At 37.0% G+C, this 19,674-nt stretch overlaps 2 protein-coding genes across 2 annotated transcripts; both read right to left on the reverse strand.

The window, feature by feature from the left end:
- Positions 1 to 1,730: 1,730 nt before the first annotated feature.
- On the reverse strand, positions 1,731 to 7,380 carry ppp1r3ab (protein phosphatase 1, regulatory subunit 3Ab). Its single transcript, XM_016237643.1, has 4 exons — positions 6,300 to 7,380; positions 5,972 to 6,024; positions 5,825 to 5,889; positions 1,731 to 4,750 (listed from the first exon to the last, which is right to left on the reverse strand). The coding sequence occupies exons 1-4, from the start codon at positions 7,064 to 7,066 to the stop codon at positions 1,883 to 1,885; spliced, it is 3,753 nt and encodes a 1,250-aa protein (XP_016093129.1). The 5' UTR covers positions 7,067 to 7,380; the 3' UTR covers positions 1,731 to 1,882.
- A 1,276-nt stretch (positions 7,381 to 8,656) lies between these two features.
- On the reverse strand, positions 8,657 to 13,394 carry LOC107554940 (putative adenosylhomocysteinase 3). The gene is made up of 16 exons (XM_016237603.1): positions 13,320 to 13,394; positions 12,290 to 12,401; positions 12,030 to 12,173; positions 11,838 to 11,938; positions 11,122 to 11,224; positions 10,923 to 11,017; positions 10,708 to 10,814; positions 10,473 to 10,589; positions 10,320 to 10,383; positions 10,099 to 10,187; positions 9,941 to 10,011; positions 9,756 to 9,850; positions 9,548 to 9,646; positions 9,255 to 9,323; positions 8,898 to 8,976; positions 8,657 to 8,781 (listed from the first exon to the last, which is right to left on the reverse strand). Exons 1-16 carry the CDS (start codon positions 13,338 to 13,340, stop codon positions 8,657 to 8,659), a joined length of 1,491 nt encoding a protein of 496 aa, XP_016093089.1. The 5' UTR covers positions 13,341 to 13,394.
- Positions 13,395 to 19,674: the final 6,280 nt, after the last annotated feature.

The following is a 19,674-nucleotide window of genomic DNA, read 5'->3' on the forward strand; positions in this document are numbered from 1 at the left end:
ATGACTATAATGTAGCCTACAGTATGACATTGGTGATGCTGTTGCCAATTTCTCATAGCGAAAGATATATGAGGTAAATATAGGTAAAGTGGGACACTTTTTAACATTGGGAAAAATGTCAAAAATGGATTAATCATATATGTAAGCATATTATCTTGTCAGTAGCCTACATGGTGCATCAACCATAAATTAGCAAGCCTGGAGCCACAATGCCATTGTGTGTCCCCTTAGGTTTGAAAATGTCATCATGTAGTTCCATCCCATTTAGAGGGAGTGATAATCCCATAATAGTTACCATGCTCAACTGTACAACTCCTCCCCCATGAACTACAATGTTTCTTATTCTATCAACTTATAAATATGCAGTCATTCATCTAGCCATGAAATTATAGTGTTCTAACGATGACCCTAGGGAAAGTTCACTGAAAGGTGAAAATTATGTAATTTACTCACCCTTATGCGTTCTTTCTTCTGTGGAACACAAAATACAATATTTTGGAAAATGACTTTAAAAATAACTAATTCATTAATTACATTTTTTTTTTTTTTTTTGGTCTATACAATTAAATTAATTTGGGTCCGATGTTGCTATGGACCCCAATGACTTTCACTGTACGGCCAGAAGCAACTGAAACATTCTTAAAATATCTACAGCTAAAAAAGGAGTCTATTTGGAGAGATCTGTGGTCAGATTTATTTCTGTGAACTGCAGAGCCTAATAACCTGGAGATGAGATCACAGTTCATCTGTTTGTTCATTGAAAGCCAGTTCCATGAAAGATGTCTAACAATAAATGGACAAGATAAAGACAACTTGTTGAAATAATAACAGGTGCACAATATTGAATTAGAATAAAGTAAATCTGTTGACTGGACAAAGCAAATTTACAGACACCCCAAAGAAATAAAAATCAATAAATCTTATCTATTTTGAGTGCACAGTGATGGAAGTTATGATTTACTTTACATGGTTTATTCATTAAGTTTACACACCTGTGCCATATGACACCTCTGTCCTTATGAAGCAAAAGCTGGCAAAAGCTGGCAGGTTGGAGATGTTAAGACCATAACGTTAGGTATATTGAAACAAAAGAGGATATTGATCCTTAATGTCTTTAGAAAAAAGGTAGTCTCAAACTGTTTTACTGTAAACAGACCAGACAAATTAAGTAACTCTAATAAACTTGTACGACCAAGTAATGAAAAATGTTTGTTAAATAATTGCAACAGAAAAATGCATTTCATTTTTATCATCACTTCAGATGTTACGTGGGCATTCATCTTATTGCCTTCTTTGCCAAGATATATTAGACATAAAAATCAACATGATTATTAAAAAAAAAAAAACAGGTTATGTGTATTGTGTATACATTATATGTATATTAATCTTAATCCAATCAGGTACTTAGCATGAAATTAAAGCTATGCATAAAAGTATGTCAATGAAATTGCACTCTAATCCTTTTTTCAAGACTAATCCTTTATAATCGGTCAAACTTTCCACTCACCCATTGGTCCTTTAAACATCACTGTACCAGGCACCATTAGCACAGAACCCAACCATTTCTACAGACCCCATATGATCTCTTGCTGTATGTTCAGCTCTTTTTAAAGAGCATTGTGATATGCAAACTTTATGTTGTCTGTAAAGCAAGGAAATATACCTATTGCCTTAATGTCAAATGGCAAATTAATGTAAAAGTTTATTCACAATCCATCATGCTACAAAAGTCATTTTATAATCATGTCTTTGCCATTATGAAATTTTGAGTGATAAATAGCCCCACATGATCCAAGGTTGTTGTGCAGCAACTATTTGGATTCACTTCCACAACTTCTCCAACAAATGTTCACGAGTAAATCATATTTACTGCAGTCCTCTTTCACCTTTCCGAAAGGTTTTCCTCCCCTTGATGGAACAGCCAATACACTGTAATAATATATAGAGCAAAACATGCAATGAAGTCATAATAATATGCTGCGACTAAAAACACTATCAACAAAAATGTGTATCCAGTCACCCTTGACATATTGTCATAGGACAGAAACTCTTTCCACCACAAGACATTACGTCCAATGACATGTTCATTCCCATCCACTAGGGGCAGTGTAGCTCTCTCCAGCTCCATGTTGTACTCCATATTTGTTAAATCCTCTAGGGAACTATTCAGTTGGTACTCGTCCATAGACTCTGAGATTGAAGGCATAGCTAACGGCCTACCTCTGCTCAAGGAGGGTCTTTTTCCATAGCTTCCACTCATTGCACCTTCTCTGAATACTGACTGTTGTGAATTCCTCAGACTGTTCAAGTACAGCTCCATCTCGTCATCTATCTGCGATTCTGTTGAGGTATTGTCTTCAACGTCTTTTGCCAGGCATTCCATGTTTTCCAGCATATTGTTTACATCGTCAATAGTTTTCCAGTCACTTTTCATACTTTCATAGGACACATTCTCTTCTTTATCAATAAATTCAAAACGGTTCCAATCATTCTCCATAGCTTGCGTACTTCCACTCAGTTCGATATCACTCTTTTGAGATGATTCTTGCCAAGATGCAGCAGTTTCCTCACAGATCTCTAATCCAAGGTTGACGTGAATGTCCTCTTTTTCAGAGTACTTGCCTAGACTTTCTATTCCTTTTAAGTCAATATTATGTGGTAATGATTCAACAGTGCTGGTACTAATGATCTGCTTCTGTTCCTCTGAATCTTGTTCAAGAGAAAGCAGATCATCTTCATCTGCTCGTTGTTTCTCTTCTTTCTCAGATTCCATTGCATCCAAGTCCTCTTCATCATCTATGTATTTCAACTCTTCTTCAATGCTATTTATTCTTCCTTTACTTTCATGTTTTTCTTCTGCACCTTCTTGTTCCTCTGGTTCGTGGTTTTTCTCATCTTTGTCTTGTTTCTGCTTCTCCATCTGCTTAATTTGATTTCCATTTCCCTCTTCTTGCTCTTCCAGTCTTTCATCATTTTTCATTTTGTGAATCTCTTCCATCTCTTTAATCACTGATGTGTTATGTTCTGCATCAAAATTAATAATGTTGGAGCTCTCCGTCTCTGAAGTCTGTGTAGAAAACCCCATGAGTATTTGTTCCTCCTTTTCATTCATTTGGTAGCTCTCCAAAGTATTGCTCATAGTTATCTGTGTGTTCTCCAATGGTTCTATTGGCATAGCTTTTGCTATTGCTAAGTGAGAGAGTTCTTTAAGTTTTTCAATGCTCGATCTCATCTCACAGCAGTCAGGCTCTAATTTATCATCAGAGGAACTCAAAGTGCTTCTTGTGGGGTCCTCTGGAGCTTGGGCTAGAAAGCAAGAAGTGCTGATTGAATATTCTGTTTGCTCTGATATATTCTCCTCTTTGGTGTGGATAATTGTAGGGTCCTCCTGGTTCTGTGACTTTTCAGTTTTTATACAGGACCTCTGACTATCCAAACATGATGAAGTTTTCAAAACTGCTGTGGGTGATGATAGATGAATCTGTTCAGGTAGGCTGTCAGTACCTGACTCTATTGTTTGATTTGTAGTGACTAAAAGTTCTGGTCCTTGTTGAGGAAATAAACACAGACTTTGGCAAGGATCATCCTGGATAGAGCATTCAGTCAAAGCTAATGTGGCTGTGAGTGTGCACACTCTTGAAACCTGCCTGGATATAACTTTTGGAGGGTTTGTTTCGGTAAATGTGATGTCTCTTGAGTATTCTCTGGTACTACTGGTACAATCATTTTGATTGTAAGACGCTTCTGCGTTTTTAACATGTTTACTCTCATTTGGCTCAGGAAGAGGTTTTTTGGTTGGGTTTACTGCAAGTTGCGAGTTCTGTTCTGTTGATTCTTTGCAGACGCCAACATTAATATCATCTACTGTCTGTTTTGTAGCTATGCAAGACTGTGGCCAAATGTCTGTGGTCTCAGGGGCTGTGACCGCTCTTTGACTCTCATCCTCTAGTTTCCTAAATGACCTATCTAAAGCTTTAGGAAAGAAGTCTTTTCTCCCTATTTCCATGTTTTTAAAAACCTGATGATAAAGTGGGGCTACAATGGTCCCAAATGTGAAGCCATGGGAGCACAGCTGAGGCTCTGAATTCATTTTCAAACTCACATCCTCTTTTGGTTTCCCATCGTTAATATTCATGTCCTCATGCATCTTAGAGCTTAGTGCCAAACTTTTAATTCTTTGCTTAGCATCCTTCTCAAATTCCTTCCATGCTTTTTCAGCATTCTTGCTAATAGACAAGTCAGAATTTTGACATACAGGAACAGCCTGATTGATTGAAACGGTTTGGTCAGTAATGCACTCGATATGTTGGATGTCTTCCAAGACCTCAGAAGCCGAGCATGCAATTGCTTCATCACAACTGATGGAGTCTTCCCGGGGTAAATTTGTGTTTGCTGTGGATAAATTAGTCTTGGAGTGGATTATGTTGTCGTCTTCATCTTGTGTTATAGCTTGGCTGACGATGTCAGTGGAATCTTCACTATACTCAGCAGATTTAAGGGACTCAGCTGGAGAGGGTGATATTTGGTTACACGTTGGTGGTCGAGCAGTTTGTTGTGATAGAGAACTATATGGTGTCTTCTTCAGCAATGATGCATGTTCCTGCATGCTGGTGTCTGCTGTACCTTCACTTTCTTTGGTCTTGGTCCCTTGTTTCTTTTCTTCTTCCCTCTTAGCAAAGTGTTCCTTGACTTTTGCTAATCGCACAGCCTTTCTTCTGCTTCTTCGGCCGCGGTTTCTGTTCATTTCCTCCTGTTTCCAAAGAGATAGATGTGAAAAATACTGAATGAAATGCTGTCTTCATACAATTTAAAGAATAACTTTTCTTAAGATCTTATCGAAATACCTTTTCAACTTTTAATATAGGTTTAGTTGAGACATTGGGTCTCGTCCACTAATAATTGTGTCGATTAATCGCATCTATACACACATTCGAACTTCTCACGAAAACTCTGGAGTATTCTAAATGAGCCGCCGCGTGCACAAGGTTAGTAATTTGCATAAAACACACCCAGACCATCTCCATACAAGGACTTTTCGTCACTCTCATCAAAGATACTCCACGCAACCCCATATGATGCGCACTGTCTTCAGACGCGCTCTGCCCAGATTATTGAGCAATGCCAAGTGCGCAGTCCTCAAAATAAGTTCATGCACAATAAAACACCTTTTATACAGACCCAGTTTACACAGCTTTCATTAGCCGGCAGCCTCTCATGGAACCTCGCAGCAGAAGCTATAGTCTAACGCAGCTTTTCATACTCTTTCAACGTATATGATGAAATCATTTTTTCGTGATTAAAATATACAATTTATCATAATTATATATAATATTTAACTGAAATGAAACGTACATTATATATAGCTTATAGAGTATTAAGACCGACCAGGGTGTTCCGTACAGCTGTTCCTATATTTTTTCTTAAATTTAGAAAGTTATAAAAGTTTTAATGAATCATGATTTGTTCGTGAAAACGTTCATACGCAAAAAAAAAAAAAATTGTGCATACACAATACGCATGCTTAGTGAATGAGGCTCATTGCCTTTTTTTTTACTTTTAACAACATAACTTGATGGTCTCAGAGCGACCCTGAACAGCATGACCTATCAAGTGTCTTGTTTGGGACAGTACATACTGTAACGTTACACTAACACTTGTCAAAGCCTAACATCAGTAACCGCATGACATTCAGAGAGAGTAGCCAGTGACATAGCACAATTTATAAAATCGTTTTCACTAATTTTATACTAAAAATGCATTGTTTCATTAAAACACACAATTACTTGATATAGTGGTTGAATCTTTGGTAAAATTTAGATCTCACCACTAATTCCTTGCTTTCAAGTTTCTCAGAGTTTTCCTTTAGAGATCCAGAATTTTGATTTATATCTGAGGAAACAAAACATGTATTTATCAGAATTTCATAGTATTTCCAAATCTAGTTGTAAGTAATTTTCAGGAGGACAATTACCAGGAAATTCTTCATTGTTTGTTGCTGAAACAGTCGAAGCAGAGACATTTAGGCTGGAAAATTATACAATTATAAAACTAAGAATTGGGGAAAAGGCAGTATGTATATTGTTGCATAATTCATTGAGTTCCACTTTAGTATTGTAGTTTTAAGCATATATTAACTCGGTTAATAATTTAAGAATTTAAAAACGGTATCAATTGTTATCAAGTCTTTTAGTATGCATTATTTATAAATTTGATAAAAGTACAGTCATATTAATATTAAAAAAATGTTTCTTTTGACATTCATTGCTATTTATGCAACAGATGTGTTGGTGACCTCTAACCTGGTTGTTTTCAGACAGCTTTTTCTTCTGTTTTCACTCTCATATTGGGGTTTCTCCTTCATTTTTTCACAACAAAACAGACAGTAGTTCTTTTCATTATTGTTTGCCCAAAAAGTGCCTAAAGATGTTTCATATCGCAAACAGAAGTCGACCCTAGCGCCCTCTTCTCCAAATGGGGGTACTAGTGTGAGTTTGAAGGAGAAACAGTCCGCCCCACCATTGTTTGACCCAGGTACGTACTCTGCCAACAGATCAAAATGACTTTTCCAGGAATCTAAAGAGGTACGCACATAGACCATCTTATCAAAACTAATATTCAGCACACGAACGATTCCTCTTAGGGTGGTGGTCCCAGAAAGCAACTCCAAACTCTCCAGTTCTAGCTTCTGCTCGTGAACCCGCAAGGCTAGTTCCTCAGAGGTCTGTGGAAGAGTGAAGAGAGGGACCATGTAATACTCCTTATCTTCATTCAAGTCACTCTCCAGAGAGCCTGGTGGGTCAGTTACTCCCCAAGCATCAAACTGTTTCACTGAGACAAGACTCAAACCAAAGGCATCAGCAAAGGACACTCTTCGGCTGCTGGAAGGGGGAGGCAGGGAGTCATCAGAGGACGCTGAACTCCGTCGTCTCGGTATGGGTGAAGATTTAGGCTTGATTCCTTCCAGACCCAGTGACTCCTCATCCTCATCCCAGGGGCAGGATGCCGGCAAGCTCAGTAGGTTGGAGCTGGCCCCAGTGGGGCTGCATAGCACTCCCACAGACTCCATCAGGCAGTGTGGCACAGAGTGAGAGGAACTCAGCCGGTCAGCCAGCAACTGACGTGCTGTGACTTAACTTATAGAATCAAGTTACATTTGACATTGTGGGGAAAAGCCAACTCTATATTTAGGGCAGAAACCACTTGAGCTATGCGGTCAGAGCTCAGGGGACCCATGAACAAAATATGTTAGAGACACGCTTCAAACAAAATAACATTGTTATGCATACAAAGACACAGCAAATATATGTGTCAATGTCTTTAACGAGATGATTAAAGGGATAGTTCACACAAAAATGTAAATCCTGTCATCACTACTGATTACTCACTTTACTCGCCTTGATGTCATTCCTGTTTTCTTGTAAAATAAAGGAAGATATTTGTGGGTAAGTAAATGATGACAGAATTTTAATTTTGGGTGATCTCTTTAATCATTTACGTCAGTCGTGCATATGCTAAATAGTTTCAGCATGTTAAAAAAAAGCACATGCTTTTTCTGTGTAGGTTTTAAAGGCTTGGATTTGTGGTCATAAATATATTTATAATTTCTCTATGTTTATACAAGCAATTTTCATATAATAAAAAGACTTATTTATTACCAAACCCTTTCTTTTCCTTATCAGTAGTAAACTAAAACTCGGTCAACCATATTTGTAAGAGATTTATATTTTGTAACAGAAAAAGGAAGCTTCGGTTGCATGTGAAAACCACATCTTTCAGCTGCTTTAAAATGCCTTTATTAAACTACTTGGACACAAAAGATACAGTGAAGGAAAAGTATAATCAACAAAATTTCTCCCTTGCAAACCACTTGAGATCCAACAAGATTCTTGCCACTAGACAAGCAAATATCCCTGTCTTTCTTAGCCTTATTTGCCAAAGCTTTACTCTCTTTTACATGACCTCCATCTAGAGGCACATTGAGAAATTTTTCCTTACTTCAAGATTGAAGAACAGAAGATGTTCTCTCTATAATTCTTACCTTTTAACTCTTTACTGGACTTAAAGTGAGTCATTTCCCATTCTTTAATGTCAGTTTGTGTTTCCAGTTTTCATGTGTAATGTTAAGTTCAGTGTTTTAAGAATAATGTTATCTGTGTCATTCGTAGCAAAAACAGCGGTTTTGGCCTGTCAGGTTTTATATTTTTGAAGTAAATACAGTGTTTTATTAGAGAACTATGCAAGGGTCTAAATAACATACTTGTAGCATGCTATGTTCATTTATTGCATTTTATTTTACCTTTATGTATTTATTTATTTTGTGGAAGTTTTAGTGGTAATGTATGTTGTATATAACCAGAATGGACACATTTTCTAAAAGGGTTAGCAGTACAATAGCAAGAGGAAAAATCGCTATAGTTCACTTTATATTTGTACACTCTGACCCTTAATGGTCAAGCCAGTAATATCATGTGTTGGTGAAAAGCAGGATGAATGAAATCCCCGCTGAGTCAAATCTGTGGGTTTCTGCCCACAGATCCATCTGTTTTCTTTTAAATGATGAGTTACATTGAGACTTAATACCTAAAAACAAACCAAAACACAAAGCAGGTGTTAAATGTTTCACACAACACATCTATCATTGCAATAATTTAATTCATCACCTGTAGAAACTGGGTTTGAAGGGGCCGTATTTACTCAAGCCCATGTATTTGGCTTGTTCATCGGTGAGTTCAGTCAGGTGTGCGTCAAAGGTCTGCAGGTGCAGGCTTGCAACATACTCATCTGGTACACAAAATACTCAATCAGTTTGTGATGTCATTTTTTATCCAAATATGATTCAGTACATTATGAAATATGGATGAAAAATATTGAATTCTGGCAGTCCATTGCGTTGTTACCCAGTTTCTTTGGAAGGAGATAGACATCTTGCTTGTAACGGCCCTCAGGGGCATTGAAGAGCTCGATCAATGCCAAAGCCTTCAAAAAGTATACAGAAGGCTAAACATGGAAACAAATTTGAAGAGACAACCTATCCATTCACTATCCACAAAACAGTTTCAAACCGACTATAGCCCAAGGCTGGCATGCTTCTCATTTACATTGTGTCGTACTAAATGCAAATGTTCTTTTAAAAGTTTTATTGCTATGGCCAGTTAGTCTTTAATATTTAGGCTACGTAAAAGAAGAACTTTAGCCTTTAGGCTACCAACTTAAAACCTCATTTAAATTCATGTATTAGCAAACTGCTTTCATACCTGTGCGGTGGCTGTGATGGAAAGCACGTATGTGGGTACAGTGGAGGAGCTTAGATTAAGGACACGGCCCTAGAATCAAATGGTAAAACAGTAACTATGCCATTAACATTAATGACCAATATGCCATGAGGTTTGTAATGAGGAAATGTAGATTACAGCTTAACATGATTTACACAAGTAGGACATGCTCTTAGATCCACTGCTTTGTAGCACAAATTGTTCCTAACATGCTGAAAAATAAGGTAAATATGTTTCTGTTTTATATTTTTATGTAGTATTCTGTATTCTCTCACCTCTGCAAGGAGTACTATTCTCTTGCCATCAGGCCAAATAATGTGTTCCACTTGCGCTCTCACATGCTGCCATACTAACTCTGGGGTTCTTAGACTGCTCTGAAAATTCAAAAGTTAACACAAATGACAAGAAATGCAACCAATTAAATTACAAGCATTCAATTGTCATCACTAATCGTGTGTTTTATCGCGTCCTACAGCCACTTACAACATCGATTTCGGTATTAGAGCGTCCCATGTTGCAGACAACACAACCATTCTTCATTAGGTCCATGTGTTCCCTCACTACAATGTTTTTGTTACCTGTGTAGACAAAGGGTCAGCTGTCAAAGCAAACAGTGTAAGGTAATATTACAGCAAAGACTTTATTTAGGATATTATTGCGCAACTTGCCTGTGCAGGTGATGACCATGTCCACTTGTCTGACAACATCAACTAGTTTGGCCAATCGAAAGCCATCCATGCTAGTTGAAATACAGTTGGTTGTCAGGGGTGATACTGTGGAAAATATAACTCTCTGGATAGTTTCTTTCAAATAACTAATATCTTACCATGCTTGTAGAGCACAGATGGGGTCGATTTCGGTTACATACACAACAGACCCCATTGCTTTCAGAGCTGCAGAACAACCTTTTCCCACCTGTGGGCACCAATATTTACATTTACGCACACAAAACAGAGGCCAATACTAAACTATTGCAGGTGATGGACACCGCTCTCAAGTGGCATATTGACAGTAGAAACCATCATTTATTGGAAACAGGAGACGTACCTCTCCGTATCCACATACGACCACTTGCTTTCCCCCAAACATGATATCAGCTGTCTTTTTCAGACTGAGATAGTAGGAACAAGACAGAAAAAGTAGGTTTAATCATATAAATACTGTGAATTTATTGGAGAAACACTTGTATCGTTATCTTACCTATCCAGAATGGACTCCCTGCAGCAGTAGAGATTGTCAAACTTTTGTTTAGTGACCGAGTCATTCACATTTATGGCTGGCACACATAGTTTTCCAGCTTTAGAGAGGTGATGAAGTCTGATAAATGTGATGCAAAAACATTTGCAAAGCTGTAAGTTTCAATTCAAGTGTCAATTCAGTGTAGTCATCTCTCAACCAAATGTAACAAATAACGAGGATTAGAAAGTGACTCAACCTGTGAATGCCTGTGATACTTTCTTCAACAATACCCTTGACTTTCTTGAAGAGGTGAGGATATTTCTTGTATATCCAATGTGTCATATCTCCTCCATCATCGAGGATCTAGAAAAGACCATTAACAAACTTCTATTTACAGGTGAAAACACAAGATAAGAGACACTATTGATCCTTGGAGGGAAAGTGGTCCCATATCACTGAAGGCACTTGTACCATGTTTGGCTCCCAGCCCTCCACATTTACACAGCGATCAATACACCACCAGAAGTCATCCTCAGATTCTCCCTTCCATGCAAACACTGGAAAATCTGCCATGAATAGCAGAGGGCAAGACACGGGAGAAATCAAAGAAGGTAAATAATCACATGCAAAAAAAAAAAAGTATGACAATTAGACGGAGAGTTTCTTTTACCTTGCTCTGCTAAAGCAGCAGCCACTTCATCCTGAGTGGAGTAAATATTGCAGGCTGCCCACCTACACTGAGCCCCTAATACCATCAGAGTCTCAAACAGCACCTGTTTAGGGAAAAGTATATATATATATATATATATATGATTCGCGATGCGCAAAATTTTGATCTAAATTCGCGATAAGCACTTAACTACACTATTTCATCATTAAAAAAATTCAATAATAAGGTATCACAGTTTCCGCAGTAAAATATAAAAATATTAAGCTGCACAACTCTTTTCATCATTGATAATAATAATAAATGTTTCTTAAGCATCAAAACAATAGTATAAATAAAGTTTAAGTTCTCAGTTTTTTTATCTGTGCATTAGAATGTTTATTTCTTCTGTGCAAAAAATTATGTCTATCATACACTTTTACCATGATTTACAGAAGACACCCTATATATATATATATATATATATATATATATATATATAAAAAATCTTGCTGATCCCAAACAGTACAACAGTAGTTTGAACAGTACTTATATTTACTTATTTATCTATTTTTGCATGATATAATCAGCTGAGATAGGGGGATATGGGACGTGTTGTGGGTTTCATGTTTCATTGGTGCTGTCGACCTTGTAAAACAGGTTTTGTAGGTTTGAGTTTTATTTTTTCTTTTAGCATGATACAGTATACATTTAAAATGCTGTGAAGGGATGACACTTACAGCTGTCTGGGCCGTGACATGGGTGCATCCCACTATTTTAGCCCCTGCCAATGGTTTCTCAACCTGGGTAGCTTTTCTCAAGGCCATTAGTGCAGTCATCTCTTTAATTAATAAAAATACGCATACATTTATTTAATTTATTTTTGAATATTGTACAATGCTTATGTGTTTTAAACCATACTGTATGCCTACCATCCTCTGCATGTTCTATCTCTCGACGGCCAAAGTCTGCCAGTTTGATGTTTTTGATGCAGAAGTCCCTGCTCCCTTTAGAGTTAATCTGTTGCATGTCTCGAGGAGAGACCTCATCTTCTGGATTTTCTGCATCTGAACCCCCTGAAAAAGGAGAAACGAAACGAGAAAGTAAAATGGGATCAAAGATTGTGATGAAAATACAAAGAACTACCAATAATATACATTTTCCAGTTTGAGGGAATTTGTGTGGCATCTACCTGAGCTGTTGCTGTCTGTAGAGGAATGAGAAATGGAGTGAGACAGGGAGCGGCGTCCCGTCTTTGTTAATCGACTGTCGAATTCTCGTGTCTGCTCAGGATACTGGATTTGCTAAGGAAAAAACAATTATATTTAGTTGTATATTAAATATAAAATCTATTTAAAATGCCTCAAATATGTATTTTATATAAAGATGCATTTGATATAATTTTGTATGTAGTATTCGATTTATACAAATGCATTACTCCAAAACATTTTATTTTCTCAGAATAGTTTTCAACCTTTTGAAATCTAATTACAAATCTTGACATTTGAACGCGAATGCAACCATTTCATGCAGAAAACCAAAATCTTAAACTGATTTCTCAAAATAATAGAATAATTATAAGTTATAACCCCTTTATTCTAAAAGTAGACTCATATCTAATGGTAGAAATATTAAAATAGTGTTAGGACACAATAAATACACAGAAACATATACGTTTCAGATACAGACAAGAGATCTAAGAGACCAAATAGCAGTAACTATCACTTGCTCACTAACACACAATAAACAAACAAATAATGAAAGAAAACTTGAAATTAAACATGGCATCATAATTATGAGTTTGTTTGTTAGGGTTAGCACTAGTAGTCCCATTGTATTATCTGCCAGCAAAAATGTGATTATATTTCAAAGTGCTGGACACCGCTTAACTATATTAGCAAGTAATTAATAAAAATTTACTTGAGCACCAGGTAATATAAATAAGGTAAATAAAAATAGAAATACAATCTACTCTGGGGTTAGAAATGAAATTTGTACAGTCATTTTCAATAAACCAATAACATAACACCACTCAGGACTAAATGACTAAATTAATGAATATAAACTTCTACCAAAACCCACAAGAGGGAACAATATCTATTTCAGTGCTTCATATTTAAATCTTATGACCTAGTTCTAAGAAAAAGCAGCTTTTCTGGAAATACCTTGATGTTAAGAGATAACACAGCATCTTTTGATTCCCTGTTTTTAGTGAGACTAACCAGGCTGTAGACTTTCCTCATGGTGTCTGATCCTCTTGAGAACTGCTTAGAATAACTCCCACGTAAGCATTTAAAGGCTGAACCACAACAGTAATTATGTTAAATGAGCAGGCTAGAGAAGCATGGGTCCACTTTCAGATGAAATCCTACACTGTGAGACCAAAGCCTGTACAATAAATTCAGAGCTCTCTGTCCGCTTACGTGATTCGACAATGATTAAAGTCTGAGGTCACAAAAGTTCCCACAAGTCATCTATTAATTCTGGCCCAGTGCCACTGAGCTGCTACTGTGTGGTTTTAAGGGCACTGGTCTGTGTTCAGCCCACGTCTCTGTTCAGGGTTGTTAATGATGATCAAGAACAGGTTATTCGGTTACACGTCATTTAGCAGGCATGTTGTATCCAAAATGATTTGCTGTTCTCTTACTAAAGGGACAGTCCCTTGGAGCAACCTGGGGTCAAGTGCCTTGTTCAAGGGCAAAATGGAGGCAAGGCAACTCAAGGCTTATGCTTCCCAGAGTTTTAACCCAGAACATTTAATTAACCACACCAGAAACTGTATTTACCCCTACCATATGTGGTAAAGAAGCCAGTTTGCTTCTCACAGAGACAGTCCCCTTGCCACAACCTGGGGTCAGTGTTTAAGGATATAATGGAGGTAAGGAAACTCAATGGCTTTTTGGTGTTTAAACCGGGTGTGCCTTACACGTCCTGAAAAGTGAAGCTGCGGGCTCTTTGATCGCCCCCCTGGTGGCTGACTGCAGTACAGATCATAAACCCGCCTTCTCCATGTAAACAAATGGGACTTGAGTCAAAATAAAAAAATTAATTACCCTTCCAATACAATTTTCCGAAAGATGGTTTTGGTCATTTAAGGTAGTTGTTATCATGCTGATATATGTTCAATTGTTCGTTTTTGTGATAAGTTTGACTTTAGCTAGTAATGTGATGCTATAAAAACAGGGCGTGTCGTTATGGTTGACTGGGTCTGCAGGAGTTTGGGCTGGAGTTTGATACCGCAGCTCCACCTCACGACACTACTGCGCAGACTCTGCTCCAAACGAACCTCTACTGCGCAGACTCTGGCTCCAAACTAATTTCTACTGCGCAGACTCTGGCTCCAAACGAATCTATACTGGCTCCAAATGACCTTATTTACTCAAGATGGCAGCGGCCATACTGAGATGCTTTGGCTTCACTTTTATATAGTGGAAGGAATAGGAGATGCGTCGTCCATCTTTTTTTACAGTCTATGGTTTAAACCCAGTGCATTTACTTAGGTTACTACACCCAGATATGTACTCTTTTAACCCACCTTGTAAAAAAACAACCATTGACCAGCACAGACATTTATCCCTTTTTAAATCTGGTATAAAACAGGACTTTGGCAGTTCTGTTGCTTTAGAGACTTTCCCATTGAAGTAACTGGGGGATCAAGCACTTTGTTCAGGTCAGAATTCAAATTAATGGCTCTCCATTTCCAAGGCTTGACCTCAGCACTTCTATGAACTCCTATGGCCAGCAGAGACATTTAGCCCTTTCTGAATCTGGCATAAAACAGAACATTGACAGCTCTGATGCTTTAGGGACATTCCTGTTAAAGCAAACTGTGATCGAGCACTTTGTTCAAGAACAAATTGCTTGTAAAGAACCTACACCACTCTCAGATTCATGGGTCTTCGTTTCATCTCTAGTACAAACATTTAACCCCTTCTGTATTTGGTATAAAACAGGACATTGACAATGCTGATGCTAGGGAAATGCCTGTTCAAGCATCCTGGGATCAAACACTTTGTTCAAGGACAAATTGGTAGTAAAGAACCTACACAACTCCCAGATTCATGGGTCTCTATTTCATGTTCAGCACAGACATTTAACTCCTTCTGAATTTGGTATAAATCAAGAAAATGGACAGTTCTGTTGCTAACAGGACATTCTCATCGAAGCAACTGATCAAGTGCCTTGTTCAAATGGTAAAGAAGCTAAACAACTCAGATTCCTGATTCTCCCTTTCCAAGGTTTGACCTCAGCACTTCTATGACCTCCAATGAGCAGAACAGACATGTAACCCTTTCAGAATCTGGTATAAAACAAGAAATTGACAACTCTATCGCTATAGGGGCATTCCTGTTGAAAAAACAAGGGCTCGAGTACATTGTTTAAGGACAAATGGTGGTAAAGAACCCAAACAACGTGTGATTCTTCCTTTCCTAAGTTTACATTACTTTTGTGATGCAAGGCAAGGTTTGAAACAGGAACACACTGAACACAGAAATATTACAAATCAAAACTAAACAATACTTTAATATCCATTGTATTTATTCAGCTTTAGCACTTACTCTTTTTGTTCTTGGTGCTTCACTGACGACTCCATCATTTTCATCGAACACTTCCTCGCTGTTCTGCATTTTTACGAGCACAGGTCTCCGGTCGGTTGCTGCTTCCAGCATTCTCAGTAACTTGGAGCTAATCGTTGGTGGTTGTGAGGAATCTCCATTTCCAGCTGTTTCCAGAGCAGAAGAAATGGCAGCTTCATTATTATGGCTACTATCTTCCATGCTATTGTTGTCTTCCATTGGTGGAGTTGCAGACCGAATCTCTGGTTTGCTGTTGAGCCTGCTGTCCATTTTAATGTCTTTAGTTGAGTGTTGAAGTTACAGACAGTTGCTCTTTTGAACAGATGTGGGTCTTAAAGGTGTATAAACATTGCCTTCATGTTAACTGCTTGTGGAAACAGTGTGAATGGCATGGAGGTAGAGGAGGGGTATTACAGTTATTTTTAATTTGTTTGGTACTATTTGGTACTACAAGCGAGGTGTACATTTTCCAAACTCTTAGTACAAAATTTAAACTGATCACACTTGTAACACCACTAGTCATTCTTTCAAAACCTGATCTCATGATTTCATTGTAGTTGCGCATATTTTCCGTCCACATAATCATTGTTTCAAAACACAAGATCATTGTGATATGTATTGAGAACATTTGAATTAATCACCAAAACACAACAGTATGATCTTCTTTCAATTTAGTACTTTTAACAATCAGTTCATTCAAGAGCAAACAATGCAAGATTCATGTTTCAAATCACCTTTGTCACTGAAATAATTACAGTAAAGCAGGCAATAAGTGAAAATACACTTACATTACCTTGCAACTTGCATATCTCACATAAAATCAATAATGTTTGTAAAAGTATTTATCCAGTGTGTTATCAAAAGGTGTGATGAAGGCATGACATGGCCATAAGGTTTACTGTCAATGCAGTAAATGTCCTCACTGTGTCATATGACTGAATCTATATTCTAGCTGAATTTTTGAGATGAAGGGTGAGTTATAGTAATGTGCAGTCTTCACATAATGCTTCTATATACAGTATCACATGGCATAATGTAATGTAAAATGCTGTATTTGATGCCATCTGTCTCCCTTCTTCTGATACATCTCTGATCAATCTCTTGCAATTTAATAGCAAAAAGCAATTTAAAAAAAAACTAAGTACCATTGGGCTTGGTTTACTACTGTTTGATACTGTTGTATTGTTCTTACATTAATCTTCTTGGCTGAAAATGCTGTTCTTTTGAATGTCTTTTTATAAAATAAAAAAACTGTTTTTAATATTGGTAATAATAGGAAATGTTTCTTGAGCAGCAAATCAGCTTATTAGGATGATTTCTGAAGGATCATGTGACACTGAAGACTGGAATAATGGTTGCAGAAAATTCAGGTCTGCCATCACAGGAATAAATAACATTTTATAATAGGACATTGGGTTAACTGGGACATTTTTTTCAATCATCTGAATGGCAAAATGTATCCCAATTTATCTGAATTCACCCCTACAGCTATTTTATATTGTAATAATATTTCACTGTACAAATATTTTAGTGTATTTTGAGCATAAAATTTTTTTTCGGTTAGTATAAGACACTTCTTTCCCAAAATTTTTTTTTTTTTAAACGTTCAAACTTTTGAATGGTAGTTCAAGTAAGCAATGAGTTCACTCAGTTTTCTTGAAAGTAATGGGTTTTATCTGAGGTAAACAAATTTAATATACTGATATTCACTGGTCAGTTCAGATTCACTTTTAAGTTAGTGCTTGTGTATGACTTTATGATTTAAATATAGCTATGATAGTGGTGTTTGTTTTATTTCCAGAAGATTTCAGACTATCATTAAAGTAATACAATGTTTGAAGAAAGATCTGTTTACAGGAAACTCGCCTGTTGTTTAGACTAAATACAGAGAGACAGAAATCATGTGTCTCCTGAGATTAATGTTGCACCATTTAACAGCTTTTTGTAGCAACAGGTTGGATTCTCATTGCTAGAAAATGCTAACTTCTAACAGATTTAAGACTGACATTTTTTCACTGACTGATCCATAAATCTCTAAATTGTGAGGTGGCTGTGTAAATAGATAGTAGCTGTCACTATAAGGCTGTCATCAACCTTTGTTGAATGTACTGACCTTCATTTTAAATGAAATCATGGCTAAAAGATGAGTCTCAGACAAGAGCCCTCCTGTCACGAATTCGGTTCATGGACTTCCGTTTATTCACCACCAGATGTCACACTTTCCATTACATTGACTCTCCCACTACACAAACTGTTGCATAGCACCCCGGACTACATATCCCATCATTCTTTGCACGATTTGCACACTGCACTGATTGCACACAGCTGTTTCTAATCACCTCACTCACTATATAACACCCACTCTAACCACATTTCTCTGCTGAGTATTGTTTAGCGTTTTTCACTCCCCTAGTGTTAGCTGCCTTACCTAGCCATTCTGTGTTTTCTGTTTTAGTCTCGTGTTTTGTCCTGCGTTTAGCACTCCCCAAGTGTTAGCTGCATTACAGAGTCTAGTGTCTTGTTTTCTCTGTCTAGCCTTGTCTGATTCCCCGTGTTCTGATCACTGCCTGTTTACCTGGATTATCTCTCGAGTCTCGCCCTGTTGGATACTGTTTGGACCTGCCTGGATCTTTGCCTTGTACCTTGACTATCCCTCTTGCCTTGCCATCTATATACCTGTTTGCCATTGTTCGACCCTGCCTGTTACGACCATGTCTCTGTCTTCTGCTAAATAAAAGCTTGCATATGGATCCGCATGTCTCACGTCTTGTCAGCCACGTAACACCTCCAAAAAAGAAGCTTAACAATATATATTGTTGGTTCTGTAATTAGGTGAACCATTCTGTCTACCAGAATGAATGTTCTTCTTAATCATTCTACATTAATAATTAATTCATGTAAAGGAATAGATTATAATAGCTTTATAATAGCTTTATATAAAATTAAAATCAAAACAATAAAATCAAAGTCGACGGACAGCTGCTTCAACTTTTATTCATGTTTGTATGAACAATTTTTCATGTTTGTATATAGCAGAATAATTCCACCAGAGGGAGCAGTGATACAGTATATATACAGAATACAGCAATATACAGTGTGTACACATTTTAAATCTATTATTTGGTCACTTGAAGTGAGGTACAATTGTTTTTAGTTATTTTAGTTTCTTGTTGTTTTGTTTTTTGAGTTTGTGATTGTAACTGCTGCCTGTTCTTGGCCAGAAATTTTTTTCTGGCTAAATAAAGGTTAAATAAATTATATATATATATATATATATACAATGAAAGTTTATATACAATTGATAGTACTTCTTTCAGTAATATATAATCGTTTCTTTTGTAATAGTTTTAGATAAATCAAATGTGACAGATCAAATCAAACTACTTCAATGCCTACTAATGTCGTTTTATATTAGCTATAGATTTTACCTAAAGAACTATTCGTACAATAAGTGAAACGAGTAAGAAATTAGAACTTTAATGCAACTCTTGCATGACTAATTTGGCCTGGTTAAAAGGATAAGTACAGAACAAAAAGAAAATATATAGATTTTTTTTAGCTGTTCTGAAAAAATGATATATATAATTCTTGCTTTGACTGTATTAGTAGTTTCCATTTTTGCTTCCCAACAAGACTTCAGGGCAAACAGTTGAGCAACTAGACATTAATCAGTTATTAAACAATACAGAAGATAAAGACAATAATGGCCTTAAGCTGAATCTTGTTTTGTTACCTTTTTACATAGTGTGGATTTTCTTTGTTACATTGTTTAGTTGATTTTAACGACATCAATGTAATAGTGTTGTAAGGTAGGCTGTAAAGACACCGTCGTCCCAGTGACCTTTGAACTGATCGTGGGTTTATTATCTCATTCCCAGCTCTGATCACACCGGACACAGGTAAGGAAACCAGTTGTGATTTTGTTCCCAGGACACATTAGCCAGCATTAGCCAGCCAATGAATGAATGGCACAGTGCTCCTTGAGTGTTACAGTGGCAGG

Source organism: Sinocyclocheilus grahami, unplaced genomic scaffold (assembly GCF_001515645.1).
Source record: "Sinocyclocheilus grahami isolate Dianchi unplaced genomic scaffold, SAMN03320097.WGS_v1.1 scaffold520.1, whole genome shotgun sequence".
NCBI lineage: Eukaryota > Metazoa > Chordata > Actinopteri > Cypriniformes > Cyprinidae > Sinocyclocheilus > Sinocyclocheilus grahami.

Excerpts from the sequence above, each read along its gene's own strand:
- ppp1r3ab (XM_016237643.1), bottom strand. The coding sequence starts at position 7,066 with ATGGAGTCTGTGGGAGTGCTATGCAGCCCCACTGGGGCCAGCTCCAAC. Across the intron at positions 5,890-5,971 it reads AAACAATGAAGAATTTCCTG|ATATAAATCAAAATTCTGGA; the intron begins GTAATTGTCCTC and ends TTGTTTCCTCAG. Across the intron at positions 4,751-5,824 it reads TTGAAAGCAAGGAATTAGTG|GAGGAAATGAACAGAAACCG; the intron begins GTGAGATCTAAA and ends CTTTGGAAACAG.
- LOC107554940 (XM_016237603.1), bottom strand. The coding sequence starts at position 13,340 with ATGAGGAAAGTCTACAGCCTG. Across the intron at positions 12,174-12,289 it reads TACAGACAGCAACAGCTCAG|GGGGTTCAGATGCAGAAAAT; the intron begins GTAGATGCCACA and ends CTCCTTTTTCAG. Across the intron at positions 9,647-9,755 it reads CTAATACCGAAATCGATGTT|AGCAGTCTAAGAACCCCAGA; the intron begins GTAAGTGGCTGT and ends TTGAATTTTCAG.